Genomic DNA, 17,712 nt, shown 5'->3' on the forward strand with positions numbered 1-17,712 from the left:
AATAAATTTTTATCAATATTTTTAATCGAATTTTCTTGAATTTTTCGCGATGCCCCAAAATGAAACTTATAAAAGAAATGAAGATTTTTTTCAATTGCTAATGGGCCATCGTAAAACTGAGATCCATACATTTTCCATCGGATGTAGATTCGATCTTTTTATTTGAATCACATTCTTCTAAGTAATTAATTACTTTTTCCGTTGCTCGCATTGCTGCCATACTAGAAGCTTCAGTCTGTAATAAAAAAAAAGACTTAAAAGAAATTATTATTAGTATGAAGGATTCATACCGAAGCGGTTAAATTCATAAAATTAAAAAACTTCTTTAAGAGCTCCACCATAATTGAAAAGTCACCGTTTCTTAAGAATTTTCTCACTTCTACTTGGTATTCAATGTTGTTCATGATTAAAAATCCCAATAACATTACAATGTAGGAAGCCAAAAAGGTGTATTCCATATGTGTACCAGCTTTTTGTAATACTAAAAAATAAATTTAATTAATAACATTTAAACTAATAACTTAAACGCACATTTAGCGACGGTTTCCTCAATAAATTCTTCGTTGGTTTTATGTTGAGTTTGACCGTTATCGCCTTTTCCATCTAAAATAGCATCCGTGTGGCGTTCTTCTAAACGGGCCGATTCTTCCCATTGATAAAATTGTGCAATTAATGCTTCAACAGCCGTTTTATCGCCTACGATTTAATCTAATTACATAAAATTAATTACTTAATAGCAAAAACGTACATTGAAAAATGCTTTCGCCTTCCGAGGGCGCCTTAGCCGATATTAAAGTTTGTTTATTAGCTGTGTTGTCTTGAATTAAATTAATTAAAAGCATCAGAACTAATACACCCAATTCAAATTTCTTTTGATCGGGGATATATCGGGGTATTTGTAGGAGTAAATGAAGGCTCGCGTCGATTATTCCTTGTTTTGAACCAATCAAACTACTACCTTCATCTAAAAATTAAAAAAAAAATAGGACAGTTACAAACGTCTAGATATAGTTGCTCATGCTGCCAACAAGTTGGCAGTCTATAAGAAAAGTTACAAGCTTCCACATGAAATAGCTCATGCTGCCAATAAGTTGGCAGGCTCTACAATATAGAACAAAAGTTCTGAGATACAACAGCTCATGCTGCCATCAAGTTGGCAGTCTATAAGAAACGTTACAAGCTTCTAGATGAAGTAACTCATGCTGCCAACAAGTTGGAAGGCTCTACAATATAGAACAGAAGTTCTGAGATACAACAGCTCATACTGCTAACAAGTTGGCAGTCTATAAGGAACGTTACCAGCTTCCAGATGTAGTAGCTCATGCTGCCAACAAGTTGGCAGCCTATAAGGAATGTTACAAGCTTCCAGATCAAGTATCTGATGCTGCCAACAAGTTGGCAGACCCAACGGTATAGAACAGAAGTTCTGAGATACAATAGCTCCTGCTGCCAACAAGTTGGCAGTCTATAAATAACGTTACCAGCTTCCAGATGAAGTATCTCATGCTGCCAACAAATTGGCAGGCTCAACAATAGAGAACAAAAGTTCTGAGATACAATACCAGCCTTATAGACTGCCAACAAGTTGGCAGTCTATAAGGAACCTCCGTTCCTTGTATTAATTCGTTATATTGAGGTTTTTACTATATTCATTAAATTATATTTACCCGACATATTAAAATGATGCGTTAAATTAATTAAAACTTTTAATGTAACCAATAAAGTCTCTCTGATCACCGTTCCCGTTGATTCCTTATCGTTTATATCGGATATAGGATAAAGTGGAATTTCCGCATCACATAACCTATATAATTTTACTAAAGTATCCAAAATTAATCCGCTATCATATTTTAATAAGTACTGTTGGTTTTCTTCGTTATTGTGTGTAACCTTAAAATAAATATTTTTTAATTAATTTTATAATTAAAATGGAGTTATTAACAAGTTTATTACGTTCTCTAAAACGCGCAAACACCGATCCACCTTTCTCAATTGATCCAATAATGTATCAGTCCAATTCACAACGTAATCGCTTATTTGGCGACAACACTCACAGATTGTTTTAACAATATGCTCGATCCCCCCCAATTCTCTCAGTTCCTCTTTAAACCATTCACCTGCACGTTTCGACGTTAAACTTAAAAGAGTTTCCATCGCAAGTTGACCGACCGTAATATTCTCCAGGTTTAAATGCACCGCGAGACCTTGACTTTGTATTTCCGCGCACAATTCCCTCACTTTTAGTTTGTTCTTTTCGAGTTGGGCGCTCGATAATCCGCAAACGTCCAAAGCTTGTTGATAACTAACGTCCGATTCGAGTAGATTTAACATTAACTCTAAACAATCTCGATCTAAGTCCATGTTAAGACGATCTTGACTTAAAACGAACATAACCGTAGCAGTACATAAACCTAAACTCTAAAATAAATAATTGATTAATTTAGAAATAAAATAAAAAGATAATTAATTTTACTTGATCTTTAGCAGCATCGTGTAACGCCCGAAAGAACTTTGCGACTGTCCCATGTGCGCGCACGTGCATTCGAAAAGCAGGGGCCATACATTTCGATGCGAGAGTTATCGCCGATAAACACCGTGTACTAATCGGGTTATTATCTTGAAGCGCATCCAAAATGTAATCAACATCATCATTAAATTCTTGAAATTCCCCAATTTCTTGCATCTCATACGCTTTTTTCACGTTTTTCACTATAGTATAATACTAAAATAATACAAAATTAATTTATTAATGGAATACTATACTTTGTCCACGACTACCATTGAAATTGATTCCATAAATTTATTTTTTTAAATAAAGTTTAAATGTCAATGTGACACAAATTCAATGTTACCAACTGTAACCAACTTCAGGACAATTTGTCAAAATTAAATGTCAATTTTTGAAATGTCATGTCTTTTTTTTACGAAAATTAATTAATTTATGCTTAAATCATAGAAAAAGTTATATTTTATTTTTTGATTAGTAGGTCGCGTCACAACTGTGGAATAATGGCTTCATTATTCAACACTTGTCAATCATGCGAGTAATGCGTGTCATTACCCGTCAAAAATCAAATGTATAGATAATTCAATAGTAACTTATTATTCACTCTGTGAAAAATGACACTACCCTTTCGTTTTAAAAAACTCATTTATAAGGTATATGTATATTATTTAAATTTTTGTATAAAGTTTAAACGTCAATTGTCACTAATCAATGTTACCAACTGTAACCAACTTCACGACAATTTGTCAAAATTAAATGTCAATTTTATAAAATCTCATGTTTTTTTTACGACAATTAATTAATTTAAGCTTAAATCATAGGAAAAAAAGGAGTTAGTTTAAGCTTTTTAATGTCAAACCTTTAAAAAATCCTAAAACAATTAAATTAAATTGACGTTTTCTTAAATTTTGACGTTTCAAATAATTATTATAAATCTGCTATTATTCACTCTGTGAAAAATGAGTACCCTTTCGTTTTAGAAAACTCTAAGGTATAAATATATTATATATTATTATATTATATGATAAGGTAGTTGTGGACAAAGTGGACAAATTAATTAATTAACTCACCCCTTTATCACTTTTAGTACATTGAACACTCGTATATCCATTTTCACCTTCATCATTTTTATTTGAAATCCTGGTTAATGGATCTCCTTGGAATTCGAAGTCATCATAAATTGAGGATTCGCTGGGACCGTTGTTATCGCCGGTTGCTGTTGCAGCTTGATTCTTTTGATCTTTATCATCCGATGACCATTTATGTCTGTAAATAGCGCGACCTTTTTTACTGCCGTCTTGAACACGGCTCTTAAAAATGCTCCCTTTTTTCTTGGAGATGAATAATTTAACGGGGGCTTGCATGGGATGTTCCGACGATGGTTCTTTTTCTAATATTTTTTCTAAAATTTCTTCTTTGTGCTCTTCAATCGCTTCTTTCATCGTTTTTTTGGTTATCTCGGGGGCTGTGCTGTTACTATCCGAGTCATCTTCATCAAAAAATTCCTCACTCAACGGTTTATTTGCGTTATTTTCAGTAAAATCCATTTGTTCTTCTGATTCATCCTCAAGATCTTCATTTATATTATCTTTGTTAAGTTGTTTTTTATCAACTTCTTGTTCTTGTACTTGTTCGGACGATTTTATTGGTTGCTCTGTATCCGATGATTCCATTTGAGCTAATTTTTCTTCTATCGTTAATTCATGAGTTGGTTGTTGCGCTGATTTTTCCACAGGAAAAGGTGATGGAGTCTCAAACAATAAAGTTTCTTCTTTATTTGTATCGCTACATTCACTTGATGCGCTACTCGTATTAATTCCTAAAGATTTTTTTAACTTTAATTTATTATTTTATTTTTATCATAAAAAATTACCTAATAAATTATCATACATAGCTTTTCTTTCCAATTCGTATTTCTCAGCTGGAATATACTGCGGTGATAACTCTGGATCTTTCTTTGGGGACGTAAAATTACTGGAAAATGATTCGCCGGCTGTATCTGCCGTTGCGGGACTACTACTGGGGTCTTGTTGCATACTTCTTCGTGTTGATCTCGTTATTCGCATTGAACTCGGCGATTTTTGTTGTGGGGCATCTTTTGTGTTTCGAGGAGACGTGGATGTCGAAGGGGTACTTGATGGTGTGGGTGTGCTTTCTGATTCATCTGAACTATTGTTAATCAGCTGCGACTTTCCGCGGCTAATCCGCAACACTATAGGTGGCGGCTTTGCTTTTTCAACAACCGTTTTGCTCGAAAAAAACTTTTTACTTGGTCGTTCTGAAGATGACAAAGTTTTTTGTCTTTTCGTCGACTGCCCAATTCCGTAAGAACCCCCAAAGTCAGGTTTGTCGTATTCCGAGGCTTCCGTGATGTCTTGTTGACCTGTATTTCGGCTTTTAAAAAACTTTTTCGGTTTTGGTGTGATGGTGGCCGTCGTGGTTGCCGTTGCTATTTCTTGTTGCTGTTGGGAATTAGTCCCGGTTGTTGGAGATTTTGCATTTTCACCGTTTAACGATCGTATTGATGTGAACGATGTTATCCCCCATTTACCTACAGTTGCCGCGGATCTAGCGGCGGAAGGTCGATTGCTGTTCTCTTTAAACAAACTATCAAATTGAAAACTCGGGTGATGATGATGCGAATTCCCACCGCGTCTGTATTTGCCGTACCCTCGAGACATTCTTTACACCATTTAAATTAGTTCCTACATGGGTTTTAAGAAATATTCAGCTTTAAATGCATGTAGCTTAATAATAATAACAAGTACATACTCGTTTTAATTAAAAAATCGTCGTTTTCTTATAAACACCACGTAGAAATGGCTAAAATGTAATATTTACTTGCCATTTTTACTGTTCGAATTATATTCGACGATGCGGCATTTAAATATATAAATATTTCCAATCGAATCGGCCCCGATAAGACATCAAATGGGACCCCCTCATCGTCGTTTCATTTACGCAAAGTCTTGATAAAGAAAGTTTTTCCAAAACTTGTCAAAAAACTATTTAGCTTTATAAACACGCCAGGAAATAATGGCGACCCAATAGTTACTAAATGTCACTAAATCAATGTAGCCAACACAATCGTTTATATTAAAATATATTTATTTATACTTTATAAAATAAATAAAATCATTAATAACATTAAAAAGAATTAAATTTTTAATAATTTATTTCAAAAAGTATTAATAAAAATTATAAGAACAGTTATTTTTAGTTGTCATGTTTACATTACATAGTCCCCAACCTAACTCATCAAAAAAATAAGTTTTTAATTTATTTAACAATGAAATACTTATTATTATCAATAATTATTTTTATAAACATATTAAAATTAACAGAATCTCACAATAAATACTCAGCAGAAGCGAATCAACCCGATGCGGCGAAAGCCTTAAAAAACTTGGAAAATCCTTTTCGGATGCAAAAAGTTAATCTTCTTTGGAATAAAGCACGAGTAGTAAGTCTTAAGCAATAAAATAAAACTAAAATTTCTTAAATCATAAAATTTATTTAGAGATTAAGTGATCCTAAACTCAAATCGTTATACACATCATTAAAAGTTCATGATAAAGAAGAGTTAACCTTAAAACATGTTAGATCGGAAGGTGGTGATAAAGATGGGATGAAAGAAGCGGAGTTACGAAAAAAGTTCATATCGATAATGAGCCAATACGGACTTTTAGACTATTTGGATGAAGCCGCGAAAAATGAACGAGGAAAAGCATCTAAATATGTCAATGATGATAAAGCGATAAATAAAAGTTTGTTTAAAGATAAAAAATTGAACAAACTTTGGTCTAAAATTGAAACGGCAGGATTTTCTACCTTAGAACTTGATGTTTTAAAAGAGGAATTTGAACATCACCAAGATAAAATCGACCAATATTACACGTTATTAAGCGATGTTAAAGAGAAAAATGGCAAAAAAGATGACAGCCACGAAAGTATTTATTTAGTAACAAATAAAATTAATTCAAATAATTTCTTTGATTTACTTTTTAGATTCTGTTGATGATTTAGATAGGTTTAACACTTTAGAACTTGGTGAAGAACCCCCGAAAAAGGATTATCTTGATAAAACTAATTTAGTTAGAGATAAACACACGGAATTAAAACAAGGATATGATCGACTACAACTTTTAGCATACAAAGGTCCAAATAGTAAAGAATTCATTGAACCTAAAGTGCAAGAATTGTGGAAAGTTGCTTTGGAGGCGAATTTCACTCCATACGAATTGGAATCATTGCGAGTGGAGTTGTTGCATTACGAAAATCGATTACTAAAATTACGACATATGCAAGCGGAAGCTGCTTTAAATGCGGATCATCGAGCTGAAAAGATTAAAATACACGGGGAGAAAACGGACGGGATGATTATGATGGAAGAAAACATTAAGAAGCAAGGGAGAAAGGTTGAAAAAATTCATTTAGATTTAGAAACGAAAATTATGCAGAAACGCATTGAGCTTTAAAAATATTTTTAGTTTAAAATTTGTGTCGTAAAATTAATTTCTTAAAATTATAGGTTATGTGTATGTAGCAATAAAAACTTGAAAAATATACATATATTAGTTGATATTATGAAAACATTACACTCTAAAATGATTATCATAGCGAATACTTAAATGGTAAATGATTCAACAAAAAAATCTTCCAAAACTTTTTTGCACTGAAAATTTTATCACAATTTGAACTGTATGAAGGTTAATTAAAGTAGATAAGTAGAAAAAATAAGTAATATATAAAAATTACAACTATATAACTAAACCTAATAAGTAAAAAAAAATTTTTTTCTTAATAAGATTTTAAAGAAAATCATGAATTTGATTTTTGACATCTTCGAGTAAAGGTCGATAAACATCTTCATGTCCAGGTTGCAACATCATTTGCCCAGCTAGTATATTATAAACACCTTCGAGAGCAGCTTTTTTTCCTTTCGAACCAACCACCTTGAACTAAAAATTGTTTTTAAATAATTTTATTAATTATATCGGGAATTTCATATATGAATTATGCACTTGCACTGTCCCACATAGAATGTAACATAGCTTAATAGTAGTTTTGCAATGGAGAGGTTTTGTTTGGAAATGATGAACCCGAATGTTTCTGGTTTTAGGTCTAAGTGTTTGTTCTAGTTTTTGTTCAATAAAAATATACAACAATCTTTAGCCACACGTCTCTAAAGACGGTTAAACCCGAATGATTCTAGTTTTAGATATAGTGTTAGTTCTAGTTTTACACTTGCACTGTTACTAGAACTAACATTAGAACTAGAAACATTTTGGTTTAGCCGTACGTCTCTTAAGACGGCTACACCCGAATGATTCTAGTTCTTGGTCTAGCACTGCATAACAATGCAGCATAACAAACTAGCACTAACACTAAACCTAGAACTAGAAAGTTTCGGGTTTAGCCGCGCGTCTTAACAGAAGAAAACAGAACACTATATTTTATGCTAACTAGCGCTACCCACCACCTACCAGCCGTCTTAAGAGAGGTACAGCTAAACGAAATGTTTCTAGGTCTAGTGTTAGTTCTAGTGCTAGTGTTAACCTAGTTCTATTTGTTATTCAGCACACTGCGTTCCCCGTATTCGACTTTTTACTGTAATGTCAAATTATATTGACATGTTGCATTTTATGTGAGATAAAGTAAGTAGGTACACCCTGGTTTCTATTGTATATAGCATCTTAACACGTTGACTGCCGCAATAGTCACTAAAAGTCTATTCATTCTGGCCGGAACAATTTTAAAATTAAATAGGCTAGTAAATTACAAACCATCATTTTTTTTATCGCAAAACTTATGTTATTTATTGTTTTCAATCGAGAAGCAGCACACGGCCCCACAGCCCCACAGATAAAAATTGCCGTACTGGCCATGTTAATCATATCGTGATTCATAAGAAAACAAGTCTGTTCATGCAAAAATGCAGTGCTATAGGAATGATACGTTTAGTCGTTTACAGTTTGTGGATATTTTATGTTGAATTCAGGTGGTAGTGTTCAGTTTTTGGTATAAAAAGTATCTGTGAAAATGAGTTATGAAGAAGAACAACAAAAACTGTGGCAGGAGTGTCTTTCAGACGAAGAAGATAATGAAAAATTTGAGGATTCTGGTGATGAATTTGTTCATCATAATAATAAAGTTATTAACGATTAACATTCAAATAAAAAGTGAAGGAGACATGGTTACTGCACTAAATGCAGGTTACAGAGGTGGCTTTTTAGAAAATTGCTTGAACACGAAAGATAAGCTCATCTTTAGGAAAAGATCTTGCCATTTTTGCAGCAAAATACAAAAAGATATGTCGTGGATGATCACCTGTAGAATAATTTTGAAGTCTTGCGACTTGCTCTTTATCACTGTCAGCATAATGCAATTGTAGTAGTTTGGACCTACTGAAAGACCTATACCTAGCCATTGACCTAATCTTGGGTGATGGTTTGGTGTATTTTGTATCAAGAAGTTGCAAATGAAAAAATGTCAATAACAAGATTCAAAGATCTTATTTGGAAACTAACCAAATAGGACGTTTTTCACCACTCAACATGTTTTAGAAGACATGGGTTCTAAGAACTGTCATAGATGTTTTGTTTGTCACAAGAGACTTGCAAAAACTGACCGAAAACAAGCGCAAACCAAGTCTACTCAGTCAAGATATCGTTGTGCAGAAAGCTCTAAAAACTATACAGGTACAAAATAATAACATTTTTCTATACTTCCAAGTATTTTTTCAATAAAAAAGTTATTTCTGCACGTCAAAGAATGTATTTGAATTTCGTGCAAATGTTGCCGTGCATCAAGTTACGCTTCTCATGGCAGTCAAGGTGTTAAGTGAAATTCACTGTATAAAAATTTTTATTTACGGTAATTGTATGGACTGCAGTATCTTTATTTTCGTCTTGCTCGATTAATTGAGCTTGCATTTTTTTAGATGTCTTCCTTCTTTTATTTGGGGGAGGTTGCCCCAAAGGAGCTTCACCAACTTCCGCTTCTTCCTTCTCTTTATCACGTTTTGGGCAAGAACAGATTCGTACATTTATTGATTTCCGACCGTGCACCTCACCACTAAAGTTGTAATAAAATTAATTTCATCAAATACAACCGAGACAACCTTACCATTCATCCTCCAAAGTAAAAATAACCTCAATCGGTCTTCTATTCATACCCGAAGCGCAAGAACTTTGGCAAACAAATTGATAAGTATGCGCAACGGAATCAGTCCCAACTTCCGGTTTAGTTAACGGAAGACAAACGCTAAAATGTTGATCAAAACCTCCTTCATACAAAGCTTGTGTATTTTTGCACCGCAAAATATGATGCCGAATAGGAGCGTTCTTATCTTGATTTGAATGATCGCCCTCGTGTGAATGTTGAAGGCAACGCTTAACCGCTTTGTTTGCATCTTCACTGTTACTAAAACGAGGTTTGGCTCGGACGAAAAGCCTTGTAAAGCGAGTGTGGAAGTTCCAGGTGAATAAAACAGTGAAATCATTTGACATTTTAATGAAAAGTTTTTCCAGTTTTGGGGAATACTGAAACAATAATATCATGACTGGAACAATTTTAATTACTTTTATATCATTTACCACTAAGCTTTTTGATGATGGTATTAAAACATCAAAATTATAATGACCCGAAAAATTCTCATTACTCGGAACTACATCATAAGCATCGGGAATAACCTCATCAACTAGTTCACCCTAAAATCAAATTTTTTTTAATCTAATCTTACTTTAATTACACGATAATTAGATGAGGAGAGGAAGTAAAGATATTTTAATAGGATGATGCAATCAGTTTAGATAAGAAGTTGATAGGAAGTTAATTCTGCTAAATAAAAACTTTACCAATAAAAGATCCTTTGTATCGACATTTCCCAGAAATAAATTACTAAAAAATATAATTTCATATATTAAAATAAACACAAATTTCATGAATTTAAAGAAAAACTTACAAATCTTCGGAATTCATCTCATTGGGAATCTCGGACATAATAAATCGATTTATACTAACCTAAACTAAAATAAAGGATTAACAAGCGTTTTAAAAACCTTTATTATATATTAATTTACTCAAAAATATGATGAATAAAAAGGAAAAACTAAAATAAGGGGATGTTTTAAACACCTGCAACAACCACAAACAACCTGTCACTCACAACACCACTTTTCGACTAACAACCCTAACAAACCTGACAGCAAAAAAAAAAAAACATAAATCATCTAACTTCACGTTATATAATTAAGAAAGAATTTTAGAAACATTTTAATTTTATTATGCTTCAATTCCAATTTTTTTAATCAAAAATTAAATCAAAATTAATAATTAATCTTTTTTAAAAATAATTTTAAATTATTATTGATTGGACCACTATGACATATTAAACTTAATATGGTAGCCATGTTTTAAACGTCAAATTAAACCGTCAAGGTAACAATCAAATACAAATAAACAAATTTAACAATTAATTAAAATAATGAACGTCTGTTTAACTTTCGAAGTACTTTTGTATTTAAATTCATATTATTTCGGTTTGTTTGCGATTTGCGAGATCGGCATGAACATTGTGAAGGAAATTAACCATCCCTTACCCACTTTTAAGGCGGATTTTGGAATATTATTGATCGTCTGTTTGTTGGAATTGGTTCGATTAATTATCGCAAGGAAAGGAAATTTAACTGAAAAATGTATGTTGTTTAAACCCCTAGTATAATCGAGAGTAACCAAATTAATTTTTTTTGTTTTAGGGTGGCCGGTATTTATTGCAGTATTATTTACTCTTCCATCTGCTTTTGGTATTGTTTATTTTATTGTATGGCAAAGCTTTGTATTACGTTTCGAATATATTATTTGTGCTATACAATTAATTTTACAAGCTACTGAAATTGTGTTTGGCGTACTTTGTTTATTACCTATATGTAAAACGACTGAGTATTATTAATTAAAGCTAAAATTAAAACAGTATTATTTTAAATTGTTGCAAATATTAAGTAAAGAAAATAAAAACAAAATATATTCTTTATTTAGAGTTTATTAAATTTTATTCAGCATTAATACACATTGAAATTCAATTATTAAAAACTAATTGCTAACACATCGTCTATGACTGATTTTTCGTCTTATAATTTTTTCATTTCAAGACAACAATTACTGTTTCTAATCGTAACCTACAGTTTATGATCATTACAATTTTCTTATATGGCAGGGTGTGTTTCTTGTTTGTCGATTTTTCCCTCTCTCTTTAGTTGTTTTTAGAAACGAAATCCTTCATTCTCAAAGATTGATGGTAAAGCGTCTTTATTTGTCTCTATTGACAGACCGGAGTGTTTTCGGAAATGCTCTTTTCCAAATAGAATCTTTTTCGTAAACACAACACAAGGCGGGGAGTGAAAACTAGTCTAACGGGAACTGAACGTTTCACTCGGATCACACAACCATTGCAGCACAATTTTTCAGTGCCGTGATCTGTCCATAGATGACGCATCAAACAACTTTTTTGGGTTCAGAGTGCCAAAAAAAATAATAATAACAGGAACTCAAAGGGCTTAATTTTTACCATTTACAATTATTTTTGCTTACTTAGGTAAATAAAGGGATTTCTAGAAGGTAGAAAGAAATAAGGATAAAAAGAAATAAAAATGGACTTAAAAAATAAAAAAGAATTAAAATCAATTGAGGCGAAGCACCTTGGGTTGTTCCCATGCAAATCCATCCCGTCCAAAATGACCATAGGTACTAGTCTTTTGGTAAATTGGTTGTCTCAAATTTAATTCTTTAACGATTTTACCAGGTCTCAGATCGAAATTGTTGCGGATTACGCTTAAAAGTTCTCCTTGGGATAGTTTTGAAGTACCATAGTCAAAAACTGTAATCGATAGCGGTTCTGCTACTCCAATAGCGTACGCGACTTGTACCAAACACCTTCTGCAAAGACCTGCTTTTACCAAAGACTTTGCTACCCATCGAGCTGCATATGCTGCTGATCTATCTACTTTAGTAAAATCTTTTCCAGAGAATGCACCACCACCGTGGGCTCCCCATCCACCATATGTATCAACAATTATTTTTCTACCAGTTAATCCAGCATCACTCTAAAAAAAAAATAATTAAAAATTATTTAAAAAAATTAAATTAATAAAATTAAGTTATAATTAAAATAAATAATTTATCAGAATTGGTAGTTCACATCATGGTACTTCAAGAGTAGCAAATACTAAAGAAACATCATTATATTCAATATATTTTTTATTTACAATAATTTGATATATTTTTTTAATTACCTGTGGTCCACCAATAATAAACAATCCGCATGGATTAATGTGAACGATGGTTTGTCCATCGAGATATTTCGTTGGTATAACTTCTTTGATAACTTTGTGCAAAACTTCATTTCTTAACTCGTCCAAAGATATTTTCTCACTGTGTTGGAGAGATACAACCACTGTGTGAACGCGTTGTGGGATACAAGCTCCATGTTCAAACTTGTACTCACAAGTAACCTAAAAAAAGTTTAATTGTATTAAATAATATTTCAAAATTTCGATTTATTTATATATCTTAACAAAAATGAGTTGTAAAACTTATTTTATTAAAAATGTATTAAATAATTTTTATAATAAATTGAAAACATCTATTAACTCATAGGTTAATTAATTTATTACTATGTATTATGTCAAATGTTTTCACTTAATAGAAGAAGGTTAAGTATAATATTTTTTGGGTTCTTCTTTTCATTTTTAATGCAGGACTATTACAATAATACGATTTGAAAGAGGATATTGAGGAAGAGCAGATAAGCGACGACACGAAATGGGAAAGCAGCGAAATTATAGATATCAAGGATAATGTAAATCTAAAGTGTTTTATCAGATATATTGACGAAGACACCATACAAGAAAAGATGAGATTTTGAAGCTTTCCAATGATTTTGTCACTGGTACAAGCACATGCAAGCTGTCATAAAGGTTTGTTTAAACAAATTCAAGAATTAGAGTGCGTCAAATTTGTAAACTACATAAAATTTCGTCCATTAAATAGCAGACTTTTTACCAAACTATGCAAGGAAATGGGAAATGATCATAAACACCTCCTTTCGTATTGTAAACTTTGTTATTTCTAAATCAACATTTAAAAAAGATGCTATTTTTCCATTTAACGATAGATTCCACGATTGGAGTGGTTAATAAAAGTAGCATATTTGTGCGATATATAATGCTACATTCAATGAATTGAATTTAAATTTGCAAGTAATGCTTTAACAACGTAAATCTATAAAATAAGAAAGATTCTGATGAAATTAAATAATAAAGATGATTTTGCACCAATCTGGACTAAAAATAAATTAATTAATCGTGATTTATACACAAGAATTATCACGAAAAACAACCTATAAATGATTACTTAAGTGTTTATCAATTCTTGATTTTAGCCTTGAGTATAATTTGGGATATTTAATAAATGTTTGATTAATAATACCCCTTTTTGATTCAAAAAAGAACCAAATAGGAACGCCTAGTTAATCAAATTTTTAATTTAGCACACTTTTGGAACGTTCCAAGCAAAATAGAAAGTTGACTTTAAAATTGCTGAAACGTGGACATTTTTGTGTGCATGTTTTTAATCGTTTTTCATGATATTTAACTTACTTGTGTTTTTGAATCTGGTCTCGCCCACCAAAATGTTCCTTCTCGTCTCAAATCGGCGATTTTCTGATTCAATCTGTGCGCCAAAACGACTGTAAGCGGCATACATTCCTCCGTTTCATCAGTTGCGTAACCAAACATTAATCCCTATAGATTTAATTATTGTCATTGATCATATAATTATTAATAAAAAAATTTGAAGCAAAACATTAATTCAAGCTAAATGTACAACCACAAATACCCCTTTTTAGTTTAAATAAATCTAAAAAGGAACACCTCGTTAATTGAAAAATGATTTAGCACAAATTATGGAACGGTCCCACAAAGAAAAAATTCTTTTGATGTAGAAACGTGGACATTGTTATGTGCGCAATTATGAATAAATAAAAAAAGAAGCTACGATAATTAAATTAATGATAAGAGTTTTTAGTTTAGATGTGATGTAACAAAAATAATGATAAACATAAAAAATAAGAAAAATATGATAAAGAGTCAAAAGTCACTGAACCATTTCAATAAACAAAAATTAAATGAGTAGAAAAAGATCTACGCTCAAACAAGATTAATAACTAATATATATGGTTAATTATTAACCTTGTTATTTATTTCTACATAAATTACAACGCAAAGAAACAAATCAGAGCAGGAAGCGGTTCATTATCGTATTCAAACCTGATCTCCCGCTCCAACTTCTTCTTCATTTCGATTTTCATGCACCCCAGCAGCAATATTTGGAGATTGTTGATCCAAAGCGATCATGACCGAGCACGTTTTGTAATCGAAACCTGTTTTAAAAATATTTTAAACCCACATTCAAATATTAACATATTTAAGAATCCCCCCGAAATATGAAGAGACAATCACATAAAGCGTAACATAACTAAGCAAAAATAAGAATAATAAAATACGAGTCCAAACGATAATAATCCCAATGAATTTAATTTAAATTATTTTATATTAATAAAATGTCCTTTTTTTTTGTTATTTTATGATTTAATTTTCCCCAAAAATTTATTTCAAGTTATTCTTTTGAAATTTATACCTGATCGCCCGCCCCTACATCGTGTTCTTCTCGGTTCACATGGACACCGTCCGCAATGTTGGGCGATTGTTGTTCGATGGCGACCAGAAGGTTGAAAGTGCGCCAGTCAAACCCTACATTGTTTCTTTTTTAAGTAGATTCATCTTTTTTATTTAACTTATTTATTTAATTTTTTTTTTTTAATCGATTAGACTCAAATTTTGGGAAAGAATAAGAAAAAGAAAAATTCAAATATTACAATAAAAACAGCTGGAATGTTTGATTTAAATCCAAATCACGTTTTATCTTTTATCTGGTACAATAAATAAACAAAGTATTATTTATAAGGTTTAATTCTTTCTCCTTATTGTCTTTATTAGAATTGTCAAGGTCAACTCTATGATTAAATTATTATCAATTTCAATGTTATTTAATATAATCAACTTTCCAAGTGTTTATGAAAAGAAAATTAACTTAAATGTAATTAATTACCTTTTGAAGAATCATCGTAGCCAATGTGAGCAACAGTTTGTCGAACAATTTTTTGATAATCAACGTTAGCTTTTGAAGTAATCTCACCACATAATAAAACCATTCCAGTTTTTGTAACAGTTTCTAATTGTAATTAGAAAAAAATTAAATTTGAGGTTATATTGAGTTTTGTGCTTTTTGAACTTACCACATGCAACTTTTGCATCGGGATCTTGTTCCAAATGCGCGTCTAAAATAGCGTCACTAATTTGGTCGCACATTTTATCTAGAAAAATTAAGAAAATTAAAAACAATTGAAATGAAGTTAGGGGCAAATGAAAATTTGAGGTTAGTTTAAAAAGAAGTAAAAAAAAAATACCACGTGGTTTATTACATAAGATTGCGTAAACTAAATTTAAACCGACCAATTCAAAGAAACGTTAAAAATTAAAAATAAATTTAACATTCATCAAATTGTTATTGATTTTTCACCAAGAACAAATAATCTCGTTTCATGAATTGCAATGGAGAACGACGCCATTTGAGGGACGCAGGAGCCTCAAAATGACTTGATTTATATCTTTTTTACCTGGATGTCCCTCGCCGACCGATTCCGAGGTGAAAAGGAAATTCGAACCGTCCTCCATGTCGAAGGGCATGTGTCCGTTGGTATATCCATTTGTTAAAGCGGTATTTGGCATTCTGAACCTTATTTATCTTCACGTCCGCGTTTTCTATAAACTTAACCACGCGACCGTAAATAATAAACCGTTTATAATCGGTTTCGTTCCGTTCTTCGAGAGGTACTTATTGGAAAAGAGACGCTAAACACGGTTGCGATTCCTTTTATAACCTCCCTACAAATCGTTGCTATCTTCTTATTGGTTGAAATTGAAATAACAGCGCACTCCCGCGAACGAATTTTGTACCAACAATGACGTTTTTTTGTATTATTTATAGATGTGGTTGTTGCTAATGGCAACCAACAAAGTTTTTTTGAAAATACTAAAAATTTGGAATTTAAACAAATAATATTAATAATTCTTAAATCTTATTATTACTTACATTAATATTTTGTTTAATTGAAACAATTTTGAATGATGCAATTTTTGGGTTTTTTTAAATATGTCCTTCAAAGTCTTTTTACAATTATCAACTATAATAAAAATAATAATAATAATTATTTATATGTATTAAAAAGTTTTATAAATAATTTCGAATAATACTTACGTTCTTTTCCCAAAGTTACAACTTTTTAAGTTGAGTGAGGATATCGCGTAAATGTACGATAACGGATTTGAACGTGTTCTTTTAAAGCCTCCCCACTTTTGTTGGTTTTCGAATTTAATCTCTGCGAATTCTTTCGGGGCAAATCGAAGTAAATTGTTGCAGTTAATGAACGATATACATACATATATTAATGTTTTCTTAAAGTTTTATCTATCCCTTGTTAACATTTTTTCCACTTTCTTTTAAACCAATTTACTTCATTATGATTTTTAACTTTAAAATTACATCACTTGTCTTAGCAACTGTTAATATGTTGTTATCTTGAAATATTAAGAAATGTTTTGATTAAAATTTTGAAATAGTTCCTTTATTAATTTCTCAACCTAACCTCACTTGTCAATAAAAAAAACATAACCTAAGTAACACCCCAAAAAGATCTCGTTTTAAACCCTAATTAATTTTTACTCATTATTTTTATTAATACACTTTTTACAAGGTTTTTAATTCTGACGTTTTTTCCTGTTTTAAATTTTTAAAACATACTTTATCTTCCAAAACAGATAACCTCTTAACGGGGGAATCTCACCATTTTTTAGGCTCAGTTTACGTCATTAAACGCCTTATTGGATGTTACCGTAATAAATGTAACCTTTAACACATTGTCGTCTTATTTTATTAACTTATTTCATCGTTTGCGCAAATTTTATCTCGACCAAACTTTATTGTAGGCTGTTTTTCATCATTCGATTGGGTCAACTTTAAATAAGAGATCGTCATCTTATTTCATTCTAAAAATTAAATTCATTCTTGATTTTAAAAAAAGAATAATC

General features: G+C 31.5%; 5 protein-coding genes across 6 annotated transcripts; 2 read left to right on the top strand and 3 right to left on the bottom strand.

The window, feature by feature from the left end:
• Positions 1–94: 94 nt before the first annotated feature.
• On the bottom strand, positions 95–5,562 carry LOC111428184 (wings apart-like). The gene is made up of 10 exons (XM_023063604.2): positions 5,279–5,562; positions 4,380–5,211; positions 3,577–4,325; positions 2,474–2,722; positions 1,954–2,418; positions 1,668–1,890; positions 749–964; positions 532–696; positions 291–481; positions 95–235 (listed from the first exon to the last, which is right to left on the bottom strand). Exons 2-10 carry the CDS (start codon positions 5,185–5,187, stop codon positions 98–100), a joined length of 3,204 nt encoding a protein of 1,067 aa, XP_022919372.2. The 5' UTR covers positions 5,188–5,211; positions 5,279–5,562; the 3' UTR covers positions 95–97.
• Positions 5,563–5,743: 181 nt separating this feature from the next.
• Positions 5,744–7,072, top strand: LOC111428128 (alpha-2-macroglobulin receptor-associated protein). Its single transcript, XM_023063536.2, has 3 exons — positions 5,744–5,969; positions 6,027–6,456; positions 6,515–7,072. Exons 1-3 carry the CDS (start codon positions 5,796–5,798, stop codon positions 6,982–6,984), a joined length of 1,074 nt encoding a protein of 357 aa, XP_022919304.1. The 5' UTR covers positions 5,744–5,795; the 3' UTR covers positions 6,985–7,072.
• LOC111428129 (p53) lies at positions 7,063–10,717 on the bottom strand. Its single transcript, XM_023063537.2, has 7 exons — positions 10,591–10,717; positions 10,473–10,536; positions 10,366–10,408; positions 10,105–10,218; positions 9,635–10,050; positions 9,382–9,583; positions 7,063–7,467 (listed from the first exon to the last, which is right to left on the bottom strand). The coding sequence occupies exons 2-7, from the start codon at positions 10,508–10,510 to the stop codon at positions 7,318–7,320; spliced, it is 963 nt and encodes a 320-aa protein (XP_022919305.2). The 5' UTR covers positions 10,511–10,536; positions 10,591–10,717; the 3' UTR covers positions 7,063–7,317.
• Positions 10,718–10,916: 199 nt separating this feature from the next.
• On the top strand, positions 10,917–11,540 carry LOC111428131 (transmembrane protein 216-like). The gene is made up of 2 exons (XM_023063539.2): positions 10,917–11,205; positions 11,266–11,540. Exons 1-2 carry the CDS (start codon positions 10,995–10,997, stop codon positions 11,457–11,459), a joined length of 405 nt encoding a protein of 134 aa, XP_022919307.1. The 5' UTR covers positions 10,917–10,994; the 3' UTR covers positions 11,460–11,540.
• Positions 11,541–11,715: 175 nt separating this feature from the next.
• On the bottom strand, positions 11,716–16,564 carry LOC111428127 (S-adenosylmethionine Synthetase). Of its 2 annotated transcripts, none has more exons than XM_023063534.2 (7): positions 16,242–16,564; positions 15,861–15,938; positions 15,674–15,796; positions 14,833–14,945; positions 14,164–14,307; positions 12,799–13,017; positions 11,716–12,609 (listed from the first exon to the last, which is right to left on the bottom strand). In XM_023063534.2, exons 1-7 carry the CDS (start codon positions 16,351–16,353, stop codon positions 12,187–12,189), a joined length of 1,212 nt encoding a protein of 403 aa, XP_022919302.2. In that variant the 5' UTR covers positions 16,354–16,564; the 3' UTR covers positions 11,716–12,186. The 2 variants fall into 2 exon arrangements, with proteins under 2 accessions (XP_022919302.2, XP_022919303.2); XM_023063535.2 differs by lacking the exon at positions 14,833–14,945 and adding an exon at positions 15,203–15,315.
• Between the last annotated feature and the right edge of the window lie 1,148 nt (positions 16,565–17,712).

This window comes from Onthophagus taurus, chromosome 10 (genome assembly GCF_036711975.1).
Source record: "Onthophagus taurus isolate NC chromosome 10, IU_Otau_3.0, whole genome shotgun sequence".
Lineage (NCBI taxonomy): Eukaryota > Metazoa > Arthropoda > Insecta > Coleoptera > Scarabaeidae > Onthophagus > Onthophagus taurus.